The 16,687-nt window shown below is 29.0% G+C and overlaps 1 protein-coding gene across 2 annotated transcripts in view; it reads right to left on the bottom strand.

Moving 5' to 3' along the window:
* The window catches only part of LOC142323681 (lysine-specific demethylase 5A-like), a 180,796-nt gene extending 164,717 nt beyond the window's left edge, over positions 1–16,079 (bottom strand). For both annotated transcript variants that reach the window (XM_075363776.1, XM_075363777.1), the window contains exons 1-2: positions 15,573–16,079; positions 316–393 (exon numbers count right to left, since the gene is read on the bottom strand). In XM_075363776.1, the coding sequence (XP_075219891.1) occupies positions 316–393; positions 15,573–15,764 (270 nt within the window). In that variant the 5' untranslated portion in view covers positions 15,765–16,079. The remainder of the gene's footprint in view (positions 1–315; positions 394–15,572) is intronic.
* Positions 16,080–16,687: the final 608 nt, after the last annotated feature.

Below are 16,687 nucleotides of genomic sequence, written 5' to 3'. Positions count from 1 at the left end.
ACTATCGGCAAGGTCTCATAATTCATAAAGGGAGAAATTTTCATTACTAAAAACAATTTACATAATGGTAAAACTCTTACTTAAACTATTTCCTTACTAATCCTTTTATGATTACATTATCTATGTTATGTTTCTAATACAAAAAAACAGTACAAAAACATCTTGGCAACATGAAAAATGGTGGTGCAAATTCAAATTTATGAGACTCATGAATGTTTGTTACATATGAAATTCAAATTTTAAAGTAGGGTAATTAAATTGTTTTCTAACTGTATTTAATAATGTAACAGAATTAATAATATGAAGTTTACAGACCTCAAGTTCATTTAGCCTCTGGATGCGAGGGGTAAATTTGAAATGGTCTACATCAACAGCAAAAGGTGGTTGCCAGTCCTGTAAAAAAAAAAAAAATAATAAAATTATAAATAGATTATCCAGAAGAAAAAAAAAATTTGTATATATATATTACTGAAGATTCAAGCAAATCAACACAATAAATCAAGATCATTTAAAACATTAACTATGAATCTATTCAAAGCAGAAAGCTAATGTCTGCAAGTTATAATAAAAAATATATAATGTAATAATTCTACAATAGTTTCAATAATATAATTAACAAAATTAACAAGATAAAACAAAAAAAGTGCACACTAAATGCAAGTCCAGCAATTGAAAGAAGAAACTGATCACACACCTCTCTCCATCATCCCTCTTCATCATTATTTCCTTTCCCCCAACAACCCTTCCTGAAGTTGTTTGCTTAGTTTACAACAATTTGTTGTATTTTTGTTACTGCTGCTACATTCAAAACAGTTTTGCTTCGTTAATGTAGATAACAGAAAACAGTAATCATTAAATCAAGAGTAAATACAGAAGTAAAATTTTATTTCGACGTGAAATGTAAATTCTGTCAATTCAAATGTATTCTGTTATCAAAGGGAAGTATAAATAAACATACACAAAATATTTTCACATTACCTCTTTCAAATATCACTTTGCCCTTGTTATAATATGGGTTATTACACACATTTATAGTACACATGTTATACACAAATATTAAACTACACATTTTTCAACAGACATAATGATAGGTTGTGTCAAAATGTGGCTTATGCCAATGTGGATGTTAATGTTGAATTTTAGTAATATAATGAAACAGCACATATTAGCAAAAAATTGAATCGGGGAATAAAGTGTACATGTACACAAAATTTAATTTAAATATTTCAATCTATTCTTAAGATATACATTTTTATTGAAAAAAAAAACACAAACTGGCTGGATACCCCTGGATACAGGGGTAGTGAAGCAAAATAGGGCACTTGCCAACATGAACCTTTTGATGTCCTGAATCGATCTCTCTTAAGTTTGGCCAACAGCACCTGTGATACCCTGTAAACCAGAATTTTTTGCTGTTTTGAGTTTTCAACACTTATTTTTTCTTACAATTACCATTAATAAATATAAACAAATAATAAGCTTTTTAACCAAAACATTACTTAGTTATTTACAAAAGTTTACAATAAATTACAAATTGGTGATGAATAAATTATTTTACAATTTACAGACATTGTAATCTATAACCATTGACAATTTATAAACACTGTCAGACATTCCTTAGCAAGAAATTTATCTTAACAGAAACAATTTTTGTTTTCCAAGAGTGTTAAAAATGATATACCTATACTATTTTTGTAAATAGAGGTAAGTATGTGTTTGGTAAAGAGGTAAATTGTGTTTGTTCAGAATAATCTTAAGATACTTCTGAACTGATGAAAAACTCCTTCACTGCTTAAAAAGTTACTTCTTATCCCAATGAAGTACACCAAATGGTCATTTTTCACCTCACCAATCCTCTGAATTAAAGTTTTATGCATTGAAAGGATTAATTAATCCTCAGTTAGCTTAACAGTTGGTTTTTCACACAAAACTGAATTTAATGAAACTAGCAAAAGATAACTATCTAGGCAAGTGCATCTTAAAACAAACTGAAATATATTCCATATTTTAGAATAAGTGAATTCACAGTAAAATTAGGAGAAACAATTTTTAAAATTACTAATGAGTCCCCCCTTTAAATTATAGATTCATTCCCAGTAAAAGCTTCAACTAAAAAAAAATTGAAGGACATTATATTTAGAACAACATCAGTATGAAACATCCTACAAATGGACCACTTAACAGAGATCCCTGCGTTAAATAAAGTTATTCAGTTATACTCTGCATCTAACTGGTCTTAAAAAAATTTTTTGTGGTAATATTTACTATATCAGTCAGTAGGCACTGATAATAAAGTGAGCACCACCAGGTAAACACAGGGTATTATTACCAAAGCAAAATAAAACACAAATATTGTATTATAGATAAGGAACACGATATTCATACATCTCTTGACAGAAAAAAATGAGACCAAATTCTACAAAAAGAAATTAACAGCAATATCTTCCTTAATGATTTTAGTTTATAAAATGCTTTAAAAAATGGACAATTAAGTTTTTCTTTTTCCTTAAAAATATTTAACATAGAACTATTGCTAATAATGTATCTTGCAAGTCATGATACATTATATCTTGCAAGTGAAGTGTTTGCTTACATATATTGACGTGATCTGAAACATAATTTTATAATTTACGTTATAAGTTTAATAACATAAATATTATTATAAGTAATCTTGAATACTCTATTTGAATAAAATTACGTAAATGATTTGAAAAATTTGATAGACAAAACAATCTGATTGACCATGCTATAATCAACATTACGCTAAAGAGTAATTCAATTAAAATGGAAGGTATACCACATATAATTAACTGTTTATGTTATTAACTGTAACTGAGTATTTCAACTTTCCTGTTATAACAATTAGTATTTAATTAAGTAAACAAATTACATTGTATAAATTTTCCAACTAAAATGGTTATCTATCCCATTAATTGACTAATGAATATGGCAGCTATTACTGTATTTATAATTAATATTAATATTACAATTTTCATTATATGTTGTCCTTATTACTCATATAATTATTTTTAGAAATAAAAACAATCTATTTCATTACAGAAATTCTAATTTTAGAGATCCCAAATTAACAAAATAATTTGTTTTTGTTACGCAAAATGTTTTGGTAGATTTAGTTGTGATCATAATTTGAAAAACAATTTTTGATAAAACAATTCATTTCCTCTTTTATAAATGTCTACTTCCATACAGAACTTAGAAGGTAGTTATAACAAAATTTTTAAAAAATCATTACTGTAACTGATGTAAAACTATTCATGATTAATAACAAATGAAACAGATTCTAGGTAAGACTGTAAACTTAACAATCTGATGGTTGCAAAAAAGATAGAGTAGCATCTCAGAAAGGAATTTCATAGAATAACAACTAAGAAATTAGAAGATTTAATAAAGAAGTAACATTTAATAAAAAGGTTTCAATTGATCAGAGAATTTAAACAACACTGAGTGTAGTTTCATTGCATCCAACTTATGTAACATCTGCAGAAAGATTAATAAAACTACATAGTTTTAAAAAAACATATTTTCTTATAAAAAAAATAACCAATCGCCAATTAAGAAAAGAATTATTAAAAAATAAACTGTGTTTTATTGCATTAAAAAATTCTGCAGGTAAGGCAGTCCTGAAATGTACTCCGCTAATTAAGCACTATCACCCAGTCATAACAACACAAATGAAAATGTTCAACATTAACTGTTTTATATGCATATTTTACATTAAACCAGTATATTTTGGTTAAATCACAGGTTCTTTTTCGGTAGTAATTTCTATACAAAGCAAAACATAGTAAATCTTAAGTCTCATTACCCAAAGATATCTATCAATGCAAAATAATAAATTTACAGAAGACAGATGGTAATCTAAACTGTCTCTGATAAACACAGAAGTAGCTGGTTCACTGCTTGTTTTACATCACTGTTTCCATAAAATTAATTTGTGATTTATCAGCATTCCACTATCCAAATGACTATCTTTATTTTTACTGCTTGTACAATTTTTTACAACCTACACACACAATTTTTTTTTTTTTACATAATTATTAATTTTAATAAATTAAATCTAACAACTTTTCAGCGATTCATTGCTGGTTGTGACCAATCAAAACATGAAAAATCATACTGATTAAAGTCAAAACAAGAGTGCTCCTGAACTACCAAAATTTTTCTTGAACTAAGGGACTATCAAGTCTTTTGAAACTCCTGCCAGACATCAAGCAAAGATTGAGAATGAATATTTACAACATATAATTATTTACATTTGAGCAAAATGCATTTGTTAAGAAAAATGAACACGTGGAAACAAACCTCATGCTCAGTAATCAAGAACTTCTATTACCACTGACAGAAAATTTATAACTGTTTAAGCCAATCAGTAAATCACTATCGTGCAATTATCACAGAAGTTTTGAATTACTGTAAGGGAAAAATTAAGGAAATTCTTGAGTGACATCACACTGATGGATGGATTTCTCTACTTCTTACCCCAGTGCACAAGGAAATTGTTTTAATAACATCTTGCAGATGTGACATAACTTCTTTAACAATTAGAAAGAGAGGATGAATTTTTAAATTATATTGTGACTGGTGATAAGGCACAGGAAAAATACTCAACTCCTCCAAAAAACAGGTAGACCCAATATCCTCAGCAGCCAAGATCATAAATGCTTCTGAGATTCAAGGAGCATTATTTATTTAGACTCATTTACCATTCAAAAAGATATGAATGTATAAAATTATTTAACACTTAAATGAAAAGATATCTATTACAGACATAAAAAAGTTTCATTCCATGTAGATAGTGCCTATCCTCATAGTGTTGTTTTAACAATGGTAACTGTAAACTCAGCAGGATTTTGGGTATCATCAACCACATATCCCTTACTTGGTTTCATCTGATTATTACCTATATGAATCAATGAAAGAATTTTCAGAAAGAAAAATTCACTCCACATTTTTTGTCAATAAAAATATCAAAAAACAAAGCACAGGGTTTGTAATTAAAGACAGGAAGGAATTCCATTTTAATTCAACAAATTTTCAAACATTTTAATGCATTTCTATTTTTGATTTCTCCCTCTATGAATCATGAGAACTTGCCATTGGTGAGGGAGCTTGAGTGCTCAGTGATACAGAGTAGCTGGACCAAAGGTGAGACAATATCGGAGAGGTATCTGTTGAGAGCCAGACTAAGGAATGATTCCTGAAAGAGGGCAGCAGCTCTTTCAACAGTTGTTAAGGGCGTAGGTCAGGACGACTTAAACGGCCATATCAACATCACTCAGTCCTCTTGAGTACTGCACAGCTGAAAGCAATGGAAACTACAGCTTCCTTTTTTTTCCAAGAAGATGTAGCTCTCTACATTTTCATACAGCAATGATGGAGGCGCCTTCCTTGGTAAAATATTCCGGAGGTAAACTAGTTCCTTGTTCGGATCACCAGGTGGGGACAACTAAGGAAGGTGTCACCAGAAAATTAAAAAATAGCATTCTACGAGTCGGAGCATGAAATGTTAGAAGTCTAGAACAGGTTGGTAGATTGGAAAATTTAAAGAGCGAAATGGATAGGATAAATATACATGTAGTAGGAATTAGCAAGATTCAGTGGGAAGAGGAAAATGACTGTTGGTCAGGTGAGTTTAGAATAATTAACTCAGCTTCAAATAATGGGCAGGCAAGAGTAGTAGGCTTTGTAATGAACAAAAAGATAGAGAAGAGAGTAGAGTACTTTAAAATGCATAGCAACAGAATCATTGTAATAAGGATAAAATCGAAACCTAAACTGACGATTGTTAAAGTCTATATGCCTACAAGCACCCATGATGATGATGAGGTAGAATGTGTATACAAAGAAATTAATGAAGCAATTAAACACATAAAAGGAGTTGAAAATTTAATAATAGTTGGAGATTGGAATGCAAGCATTGGAAAAGGCAAGGAAGGAAATGCAGTGGGTGAATATGGGCTGGGCAAAAGGAAGAGGCTGAAAGAGAAGACCGACTTATAGGAGTTTTGCACGAAATATAATTTAGTAATTACCAACACCCAGTTTAAAAATCATAATAGAAGAATACACACATGGAAAACGCCAGGCAATACTGCAGGGTATCTGATAGATTATATCATGGTTAACCAAAGATTTAGAAATCAACTCGTCGACTGCAAAACATACCATGGAGCAGATATTGACAACAACCATAATTTAGTGATAATGAAATGTAGATAGGGTTCAAAAACCTGAAGAAAAGGTGTCAGATAAATCGGTGGAATTTAGAAAAGCTTGATGAAGAGGAGGTAAAGAAGATTTTTGAGGAGGACATTGCAAGAGGTCTGAGTAAAAACGATAAAGGAGAAAATGTACAAGAAGAAAGGGAGAATGTTAAAAAGGAAATTCTTAAATCAGCAGAAGCGAACTTAGGCAGAACAAAGAGAACTGGTAGAAAACCTTGGATTTCAGATGATATATTACAGCTGATGCATGAACGTAAAATATATAAGAATGCTAGTGATCAAGAAAGTAAAAGGAACTATAGACAATTAAGAAATACTATAAACAGGAAGTGCAAACTAGTGAAAGAAGAGTGGATTAAAGAAGTGTTCAGAAGTGGAAAGAGAAATGAACGTTGGTAAAATAGACGGAGCATACAGGAAAGTTAAGGAAAATTTTGGGGTATATAAATTAAAATCTAATAATGCGTTAAAAAAGATGGTACACCTATTTATAATACAAAAGGAAAGGTCGATAGGTGGGTGAAATATATTGAAGAATTATATGGGGAAATGAATTAGAAGATTGTGTTATAGAGGAAGAAGAAGTCGAAACGGATGAAAGGAGAAAAACAATACTGAGATCTGAATTTAAGAGTGCATTAAAAGATTTGAATGGCAGAAAGGTTCCTGTAATAGACGGAACACCTGCAGAATTACTGTGCAGTGCAGGTGAGGAAACAATTGATAGATTATACAAACTGGTGTGTAATATTTATGAAAAAGGGAAATTTTCGTAAGACTTAAAAAGAGTGTAATAGTCATGATACCAAAGAAAGCAGGAGCAGATAAATGTGAAGAATACAGAACAATTAGCTTAACTAGCCATGCATCAAAAATTTTAACTAGAATTCTGTACAGAAAAATTGAGAGGAGAATGGAAGAAGTGTTAGGAGAAGACCAATTTGGCTTCAGAAAAAGTATACAGACAAGGGAAGCAATTTTAGGCCTCAGATTAATAGTAGAAGGAAGATTAAAGAAAAACAAACCAACATACTTGGCATTTATAGATGTAGAAAAGGCATTCGATAACATAGACTGGAATAAAATGTTCAGCATTTAAAAAAAATTAGGGTTCAAATACAGAGATAGAAGAACAATTGCTAACATTTACAGGAACCAAACAGCAACAGTAATAACTGAAGAACACAAGAAAGAAGCCGTAATAAAAAAGGAGTCTGACAAGTATGTTCCCTATCCCCGTTACTTTTCAATCTCTACATAAAACTACCAGTTAATGATGTTAAAGAACAATTTAAATCCGGAATAACAGTACAAAGTGAAAAGATAAAAATGCTATGATTTGCTGATGATATAGTAATTCTAGCTGAGAGTAAAAAAAGTTTAGAAGAAACTATGAACGACATGGATGAACTACTGCACAAAAATAAATAAGAACAATACTAAAGTAATGAAATGTATTAGAAATAATGGAGATGGACCACTGAATGTGAGAGTAGGAAGAGAAAAGTTTATGGAGGTAGAAGAATTTTGTTATTTTGGAAGTAGAATTACAAAAGATGGATGAAGCAGGAGCGATATAAAATGCCAAATAGCACAGGCGAAATGAGCTTTCAGTCAGAAATATAATTTGTTTACATCAAAAATTAATTTAAATGTCAGGAATAGATTTTTGAAAGTATATGTTTGAAGTGTCACTTTATATGGAAGTGAAACTTGGACGATCGGAGTACCTAACAAGAAAAGATTAGAAGCTTTTGAAATGTGGTACTATAGGAGAATGTTAAAAATCAGATGGGTGGATAAAGTGACAAATAAACAGATGTTTCGGCAAATTGATGAAGAAAGAGGAATTTGGAAAAATATAGTTAAAAGAAGAGACTGACTTATAGGCCACATATTAAGGCATCCTGGAATAGTTGCTTTAATATTAGAGGGTCAGGTAGAAGAAAAAAATTGTGCAGGCAGGCAACATTTGGAATATGTAAAACAAATTGTTAGGGATGTAGGATGTAGGGGTTATACCGAAATGAAACAACTAGCACTAGATAGGGAATCTTGGAGAGCTGCATCAAACCAGTCAAATGACGGAAGACAAAAAAAAATTTTTTGGTTTTGATAATATTTGGTATATGATAACTACCCAGCTTGTAGTAGCCAAATAATATTTTTTTATATTTTTAAAAAATTTTTCCTTGAGTAATAGTATTTTCTAACAGACTATATACTATTCTTTTCTATAGACTATTTTCTGTCAATTACAAAATGATAAAAAGTCAATTACAGAATGGTAAATAATAATTACAAAATAATAAACAATTCAAATACATTAACAAGTTGTTCAATTCACTTTTACCTTATTTTACTCCTGCTAATGGAAGTTATGAATAAATCTTGCACTTTTTGATAACAAACTGAACTAACATAACTTAGTGCTCCTGCCATTTTTTTATTGAGTAGAACTGATAAGTCTTCATTCATCTTTGGTGAAATGTTGTGTCCTCTTTCAGCAGTTGATAGAAAAAGTTCTGAAGGTGTGAGAATCTTTAAAATATTTTTAGTTGTACCCATGTTGATTTTCCCTCAATGATTTTTTGAATGAAGTACCCGGACCCTGTAGATGGAAAAAGTATATTTGATATCCCTCTTCATTTTCATGTATGTTGACTTCAATGACTTTACCTAACCACCATATCATATACACAGCATCATAATTTATTTTTTGCCATCATATACACAGCAGACAAAATTTCTACATTTTGGCTTTGGTAAACCTATAAAGCAATCAGAAACACTAATTTCCTACTGTACATACACTAAGATAAGTGTTTCTGATTCAGAGGTCACCCGGACTTTCAGAATACATTTCTGACTTGCTGAAACATAACTGTGATAGGTTCTTGTTTCTGGAACTGTTGTGATTACCTGATAATGAGAACCGAGGTATTCTTCAGTCTCTTGAACATCTTTATTAGAGCAGAAAATAAATGTTATATTTTTAATATTGACTTTGCAATAATCGTACATTACAGAAGGTGTTACAATTTGATTGTTGACTGTCCTTTGAAGGCTTGCTTTAGTCACAGTCCTTTTTACAGTTCCACTAATACCATCATATGGTCCTTTTCCATGGTATGAGGCAAAAAAATGCCAACTTTTTAAAAATAAAATACAAACTTTTTAAAAATATTAAAAAATTATTTTTTGGCCACTAAAAGGTGGGTAGTTATCATATAACAAACATCATCAAAATCAAAAATAGTGATGCGATAGAATTTTTTAAATTTTTTAAATTACAATAGAATACCCTGAGATCATGCAGATCCATTTAAAACAGTCAAGTGAATGCTTCAAAATTTTTAAAAATTTGGTTATGATATTCACCAATTATAATTACCAAAGTAAGACCTTTGAATCATGTCTCTAACAAGCACTTTTTTGAATCTACTTAAACAGCCTCTTAAATAAATTTCCTGAAACACTTTTAAAAGCAAATAACAAATAAATTACAGCACAGCTGTTTTTATACATTTGACCACTTCCAAGATATTTATCCTCAAACTCAACTGCATAATTTTAAAATCAGATGGTAGATGGTTTAGAAGATCTGAAAGATTCAATAATCTTAAATAGAAAAAATACTACCAACTAAATGGAAAACAATACTGTAATACAAACGTAACAGGAAAAAACTGATGCTGACAATAATTTACAAATGTTGAAATAGGCAATAACAGAAATTATGATGTAATAAAATCTGTTAAATATTTGATATCTCAATAAGAGAACAACAAATTTTGATAAATGAAATAGTAAAATAAAATTCATAATGTTTTCTAACTTCACTCAGGACAATCATATACTATCTCAAATAAAATCTAATTCAGTAGCAACTCAAAATGTCACATGAAAAATGATGATGTTCTTAAGTTTTCTTGCTTGCTTACTGCTGAAGTAATCTTTATAGATGTACACCTAAACAATCCTCAAATTTTAATTTAAAAAATTATTACATAATCAGTCAGATCTGTACAGTGGTTCTCAAGTTTTAAGTAAACACTGATAAAAACAAAAAATCCCTTTCGGTATGCTGAAAGACGCAGTAGGGAATAAGAAAGATTTCCACCTTAAAGTTAAAAAAAATTTTTAATTTACTCAATACAACAATGGTTGCATGTGAAAAAAGTTTCACATGTTTAACATACACCAAGCCCCATCTTTTTACAATTCCAGCAACATTTTTGTCATCCCTTGCCATAAGGGTTGGTCAAATAAAAAATTTTTTCAGACAGAAGTTTTAGGTAATGTTTAGAGGACTAACGACCACTTTAAACCGATTCGATACTATGCCTAATAGGAGGTATGATATTTTTTTTTTTGTCTTCGAAACCCCATTTTTTCCACCCCCTAGGCCAATGGTTGGTGATATCAAAAAATTTTACTTACATAGGTTTTAGGCCCTTATCCAATAAATAGTAGGAACTTTAAACGAGTTTGGCATTTTACTTAATAAGAAAGATATGGCGATATTTTGTTTTTTCGAAAAAGCCCCCCATTTCCTCCCCATGGTCTGATTTTGCCCATTAATGTACTCAACCAAGATTTTGGGTCATTATATTTTATGTATCAATTTGAAAGTGATTGGCGCAAAATTATAGAAGTTATCATGTCCACAAGAAAGTGAATATATATATATATATATATATATATATTATAATGTATAAATAAACTTTTAAACTGACGGTGGTTTTGGGGTCTGGGAGATGTGAAACGGGAAGATATGTAGAAATTTTCCAGAACTCGAATCATGGTACTCATTACAATAATGCTTTCTTATGAAATCTACTTAACATATATACACTTATTTATATATTTAAACTCTTAAGGTTTAACTATGTATTTTAAAATTATAAAATTAACTTTTTTTTAAATCAATTTTATGATTTTTATTTCAAAATGAAACTTCTACACAGAACTGTTAATTTGAACTGTCAAATAATTTCAACAATTATTTGATTTCTAATGTAGATAAACTGAGGATATAAGGCCTTATAGCCTCTAATACTTTTCCAACTGATTAAAAACCAAACATTTTTTTTAAATATAGCAAACATGTTCTACATGCTAATTCCAAACGCACAAAAAAATGAACAAACTTGACAAAGATTGCAGGGATGGTTACAAGAAGAATGAAATATCAAAAATACTATAATATGTTGTAAAGCTATTTCTAATAAAACGTAATGAAGCTAAATTGACCAAATAATATAAAGGCTTATCAAGGTGAGCAACAGTAAAAAAATTTAGATAAGAAAAAACAGATATCTAACATTAAGGTAAAGAATTTGAAAGGTAATGTGTGAAACACATCGGTATGCTCAAACAGCTACGAATAAAAATATTTACACAAACTGAATAAAATCATAATAAAAGTAAGCATAATTTAATACAACACAATCCATTCCTTTGATTAACATATCCATACAATTAATGTATGACATAAAGAAGCAATTATTTACAATCTTTGAATCAAAGAAATTATTAGTTAGAAATTTTATGATAAGTTAAAAAAATCTGATGTGGACACCTCATGACATCCTTGTACATCTATTAAATTACATAATACACATTTTTTGCTACACTTCATTCAAACTTATTTCATTTGGAAGTGATATACGATCCTTCAATTCTTTAATAACATGGACAGTTACACAATTGCTGAAATATTACTTTTTATTAACATCAAATATTTACACAGTTATTAATTCAACAATCTTAGATGAAACTAGGACAAAGTAAAAGTCCCTTTATTACTTGTATTACTAGATCAATATTATTTGTATCTTCATGAATTGCTGATTAACAAAAGTTTCAGATTTCTGATGTGTCATATAAATAAAACGTATAATTAAACTATTCCGTTTAGTGAACTCCTGTATACTGATTGCAAATGTTAATTTCACACTTACAATGTAAAATATTTAGTTTTTATTATTGGATTATTTAGTGAATAATCAAAAATGAAAAAGAAACAATCAAACAAGAAAAAGAAAGATAACATGAATAACCATAGCTCAAAAAAACAACAAGATGTTGAATATGAAGAGGAAGAAAATGTTAAAACCAAGGAAAGAATAAAAATGAAGAAAATGTTGCAAACCAAAAAAAAAAGTAAACAGGAAGAAAATATCACAAACAAACAAAGAATAAAAACATTAAGAGAAGGTGATACAAAAATAAAGAGGATGAAAATGTTAAAACCAAAGAAAGAATAAAAAGATGATAAATATAAAGAGGAAGAAAACGTTAAGACCAAGGAAAGAATAAAAAGATTAAGAAAGGATGATGACTATAAAGAGAAAATTTGAAAACTAGGAAACATGTACACAAATGAAGATCAGAAGAATTATATCAAACAAAAGAGTAATTAAATGATTGACAACAAAAAACAAATAAATGAAATGATGATCAATTCTGACTTAGGGAGAATATTGTTCGACATTATCAGAGGTGTAATGAACTAAAAGATAAGATATTTTTGCAATTTATTAATCGGGCATGTATGCCTCAGTGTATATGTTGTTCTTGTAAGGGTCTACTTTCAGTCACTCTGTAGTTAACTTTAATGTAGATAATATCAAACAGAAATTCCAGAATAATTAAATAAAATTAAACAGAAATTAAACTAGAAAATCCAAAAATATTATGATTGTAAATTATAATTTTCAATCAATATTAATTAATCAGATGTTTCACCAAATCTATTATATGTACACATATGTAACAATGCCTAATAGATTACACATACATATTTTTAAAAGTACATAAAATTTTATTTCATTATAACTTCTGATATTTTCCTTTTTGTATTATTATTACTGAATAATTATTTAATGTAGAAGTTTTTTACAATCACAGGTTAATAATTATTAATAAATCAATATATTTAAATTAAAAGATATAAAAAAAAATTAATAAAAAAAAGGAGATGAAGTCTGATTTGAACTGATGTACCTTTCCCCTGTAAGAACCAAATATTTCATTAATTAAAATTTCATTTGGCTATAACTCTACAACCAATGAAAGTAAGTACCACTTATGATTATATCGTTGAAAAGCTCTCGATGAGGGCTTATTACTGCAGTTAAGAAAAAGTCCATAATCCAATTTTTTTGGATTTTGGGCTTTTTTGAACACTTTTGATTCAGTCAATTGCAATCAAACAGGGAGGTGCAAACTAGATGTTACAAACAGTCCTAAATCCAAAATTTCAACATACTACAGGTAATCGTCTTTGAGTTATGCAAGATACACACGTATGTACAGACATCACGCCAAAACTAATCAAAATGGATATTTCCACTGAAATCTGAAAACCAAAACTTTTGGCAATCACAATACTTCCTTTACTTCGTACAAGGAAGTAACAGTTACTAAGCATAATAATAATGAATAGTTCTGATTACACAACAAAACTGGTATTTCTTTCAAGTTAATTCTCATTAATGTGTAAAGCTTTGAGCTTGCTCTCAATTCATTATTGCAGATTAATGACAATCATCTTACCCAGAAACTAAATGTATACTTTCATACAATTCTTCAATAAATTTTATTCTTTTCTACTTTCTGTTAATACTGTACATGAAAACAAACAGTTATCATAATTGAAAAAGCTTTTTTTCTATATTTAACAATGTAGTTTTGTGACAATAGCTTTCACATTTTTTATAATATTATTTGCTTAAGAAAGTCATTTGCTAACTTAACACTGTATAGGATACTGTTACATTGCACTACAAAAGAAGAATGGAAAATGAGAACTACAAGCATTGGCAAAATTTCCTTTACGATTGTGTTCATACATGACGTGTCTTTATCAAACATTTATGATGTTTGATTTCACATTTAAATCAATGATTTAAGTCATTATTCTACTTTAAAAGAGTATAATTCACTAAGTAACTATTATTACACCACACAATAAAACTACAAACACAACTGAATTAGATCAATATATCATGCTTTAAGTGATAATATCAGTTCATTAACCCAAAATCTCTAAAAAAAATGTTTGTGTTCAATTAGTAAACTATACAATTATTATGCATGTCTGATCAGCCATCCATCTGTGGCTGTTTGCTAAAGAATTTCCAAAATCATCTGATTTTAACAAAAATTTTATACAGCAGTATCTTATTACTACCCAAGGTAAGACTGAATAACATCTGAATGTTCATATTTGCTGGATGAAGTACACAGAGCAAACAAATTTAAGGCAGATTTGCAAAACTATTTGGTATGAAGTTACATGAACTTTGAAAGGTAGTATTTTAATCACAATTGTCAAAAATGTAATTTTACTTGAATAATTTTGTTTTCAATGTTTTTTTAGTTTCATTATCCACCAATAACTTTTTAAAAAAATATTCTGTTTTTTGTTACTGTTTAAACTCAATTTCAAAATTTAATTTACATCCCAAAACAACGTTAACTTGTGTATCTGCTTTGATTAACACTGCAAGACTGAAATGCAACTGAAGAATACTTAAACAAACTGTAACATCTTTGTCTTGTAATTAAAATCCAATATTGTGTAATTTATCTTTATAACAAACAAAAATTTCATTAACTAACTTTACATTTAACTAATTTTTTTTCACAACTTTATAACTTGTGTATGCGTAATTACAATAAAAATGAAAGGAAATAATTCTGCATGCCATTCAATTTTAAATACCTCTGTATCTATTAATGGAAGATCTCACAGTAATTATTTTAAGTAACTGAACAAGAATTTTCCATGTACAAAAAGGTATTTTCAAAACTCATACTTATTAAAACTACTAGAAAAATTAGAATTTTTTAAATTGAATTGGGAAAAATGGATAAAAACCCCCAAATATGAGAATTCAGAGCAGGAACTCAACATAGCAAACATTAAATATTCAGGAAAACCTATGCACAAAATGAAAAAAAAGGCGAGTAAAAATGCAATCTTTGAAAACACAATATGTCTCAAAAGTACAAAGAGAGAAATTCATTTATAAAGAAAAGGATGAAATTTTATCACACAATTAACTAAAAATAAACCCAACCTACCTGCTAGCAACATCTCCCAAAAGTAATCTTTACAACCACACAAAACAATAGATTTATAAACTTCAATCGTATCTAAAATTTACATAAATAACGATGTACACGTATGAACTAAAAGTTCAATAAATTGCAATAGTACTTCTCCACTCCAAAGCCCACCGACGAACAAAAGATCCGACTAAAATTAACTATTATCGATACGATAAAAGTATAAGTAAAAAACTTTTAACTCACCGTAGGCGGCCTAATTTTGCAGATTCCATGTTTCTCAGCAATTGGACGTATTTTATTAATATACAATAGAGGATCTTTAAATTCCTCTCTAGATGGCTCGAACACTGGGGCTTCTGGTGGAACCTCAAACTCAAATATTTTATTTTCACAACCGCGATCGCACACATTTTCAACCATTTCTTGCACATCCATACTTCATTTACAATATAAAACAATGTTTACACAATGTCGATCTGCCTTCCTCAAACAAGACTTCCCATAAGCCTTCAGTAAAGTCACAGATCTTCGACAACTCAGTTCAGGTTTCAAAATTGTAATACATTATAAACATCTCGATCACAAGTTCTATAATAAAAACAGGACTAACCAATCTCTACAGACACCATTAACAACATAACAGTATGATTACAATATTAACTTGTAATTTATAAACACATGCTGAGAAGACCTAAACATGGGTCACAACAAACAAACCACACGACATGTACTTCCACTTTCATGTAAGAAGTTTCCATTAGAGGTTAGCCTTATGGGTACAACAATTTGATAATATAAATTCATTTTTTTTTTTTTTTTTTTTAATAAATAAAATATGTCTTGTAATATATCATAAAAAAATTCAATCAACGATAAAAATTATTATGTTAAATATTTTGCTCTAATGTTCTTATATAATTAGCAAATACGTACACCTAAAATAAAGTTTATTTTTTACTTTACTATGTGCAACTGTTGTGAACTACTGATGACAAAATATTAAAATAAAATATACTTTTTAACCTAAGTCAGATTATTTAATGAATGATTTTAAATGTCATAAACATTCATATATCTAGGAGCATATATTTTATAATAGTAAATTTCACTCATCAGATTAGTATTTCAAAAATAATGAATATTAACGGTTAAAAAATACTGGCTATTACTGACTATTTGAAACTGAAATATTTTATAATATAAAATTAGCTACAAAATACGTGACTACTGACAAGTACACAATGGCCATTCAACACGATACGCAATATCATTCTCTTAGTGAAAATTTTAACACTCGTTTCCTTCAATTGAGGAACCTTGAATTCCGATCTAGATTTTCAAAGCTTATTTAGTTATTT

This window comes from Lycorma delicatula, chromosome 4 (genome assembly GCF_047948215.1).
Source record: "Lycorma delicatula isolate Av1 chromosome 4, ASM4794821v1, whole genome shotgun sequence".
Classification (NCBI taxonomy): domain Eukaryota; kingdom Metazoa; phylum Arthropoda; class Insecta; order Hemiptera; family Fulgoridae; genus Lycorma; species Lycorma delicatula.
Note: the sequence above shows the minus strand (reverse complement) of the source record. Positions and strands in the feature narration are given on the sequence as shown.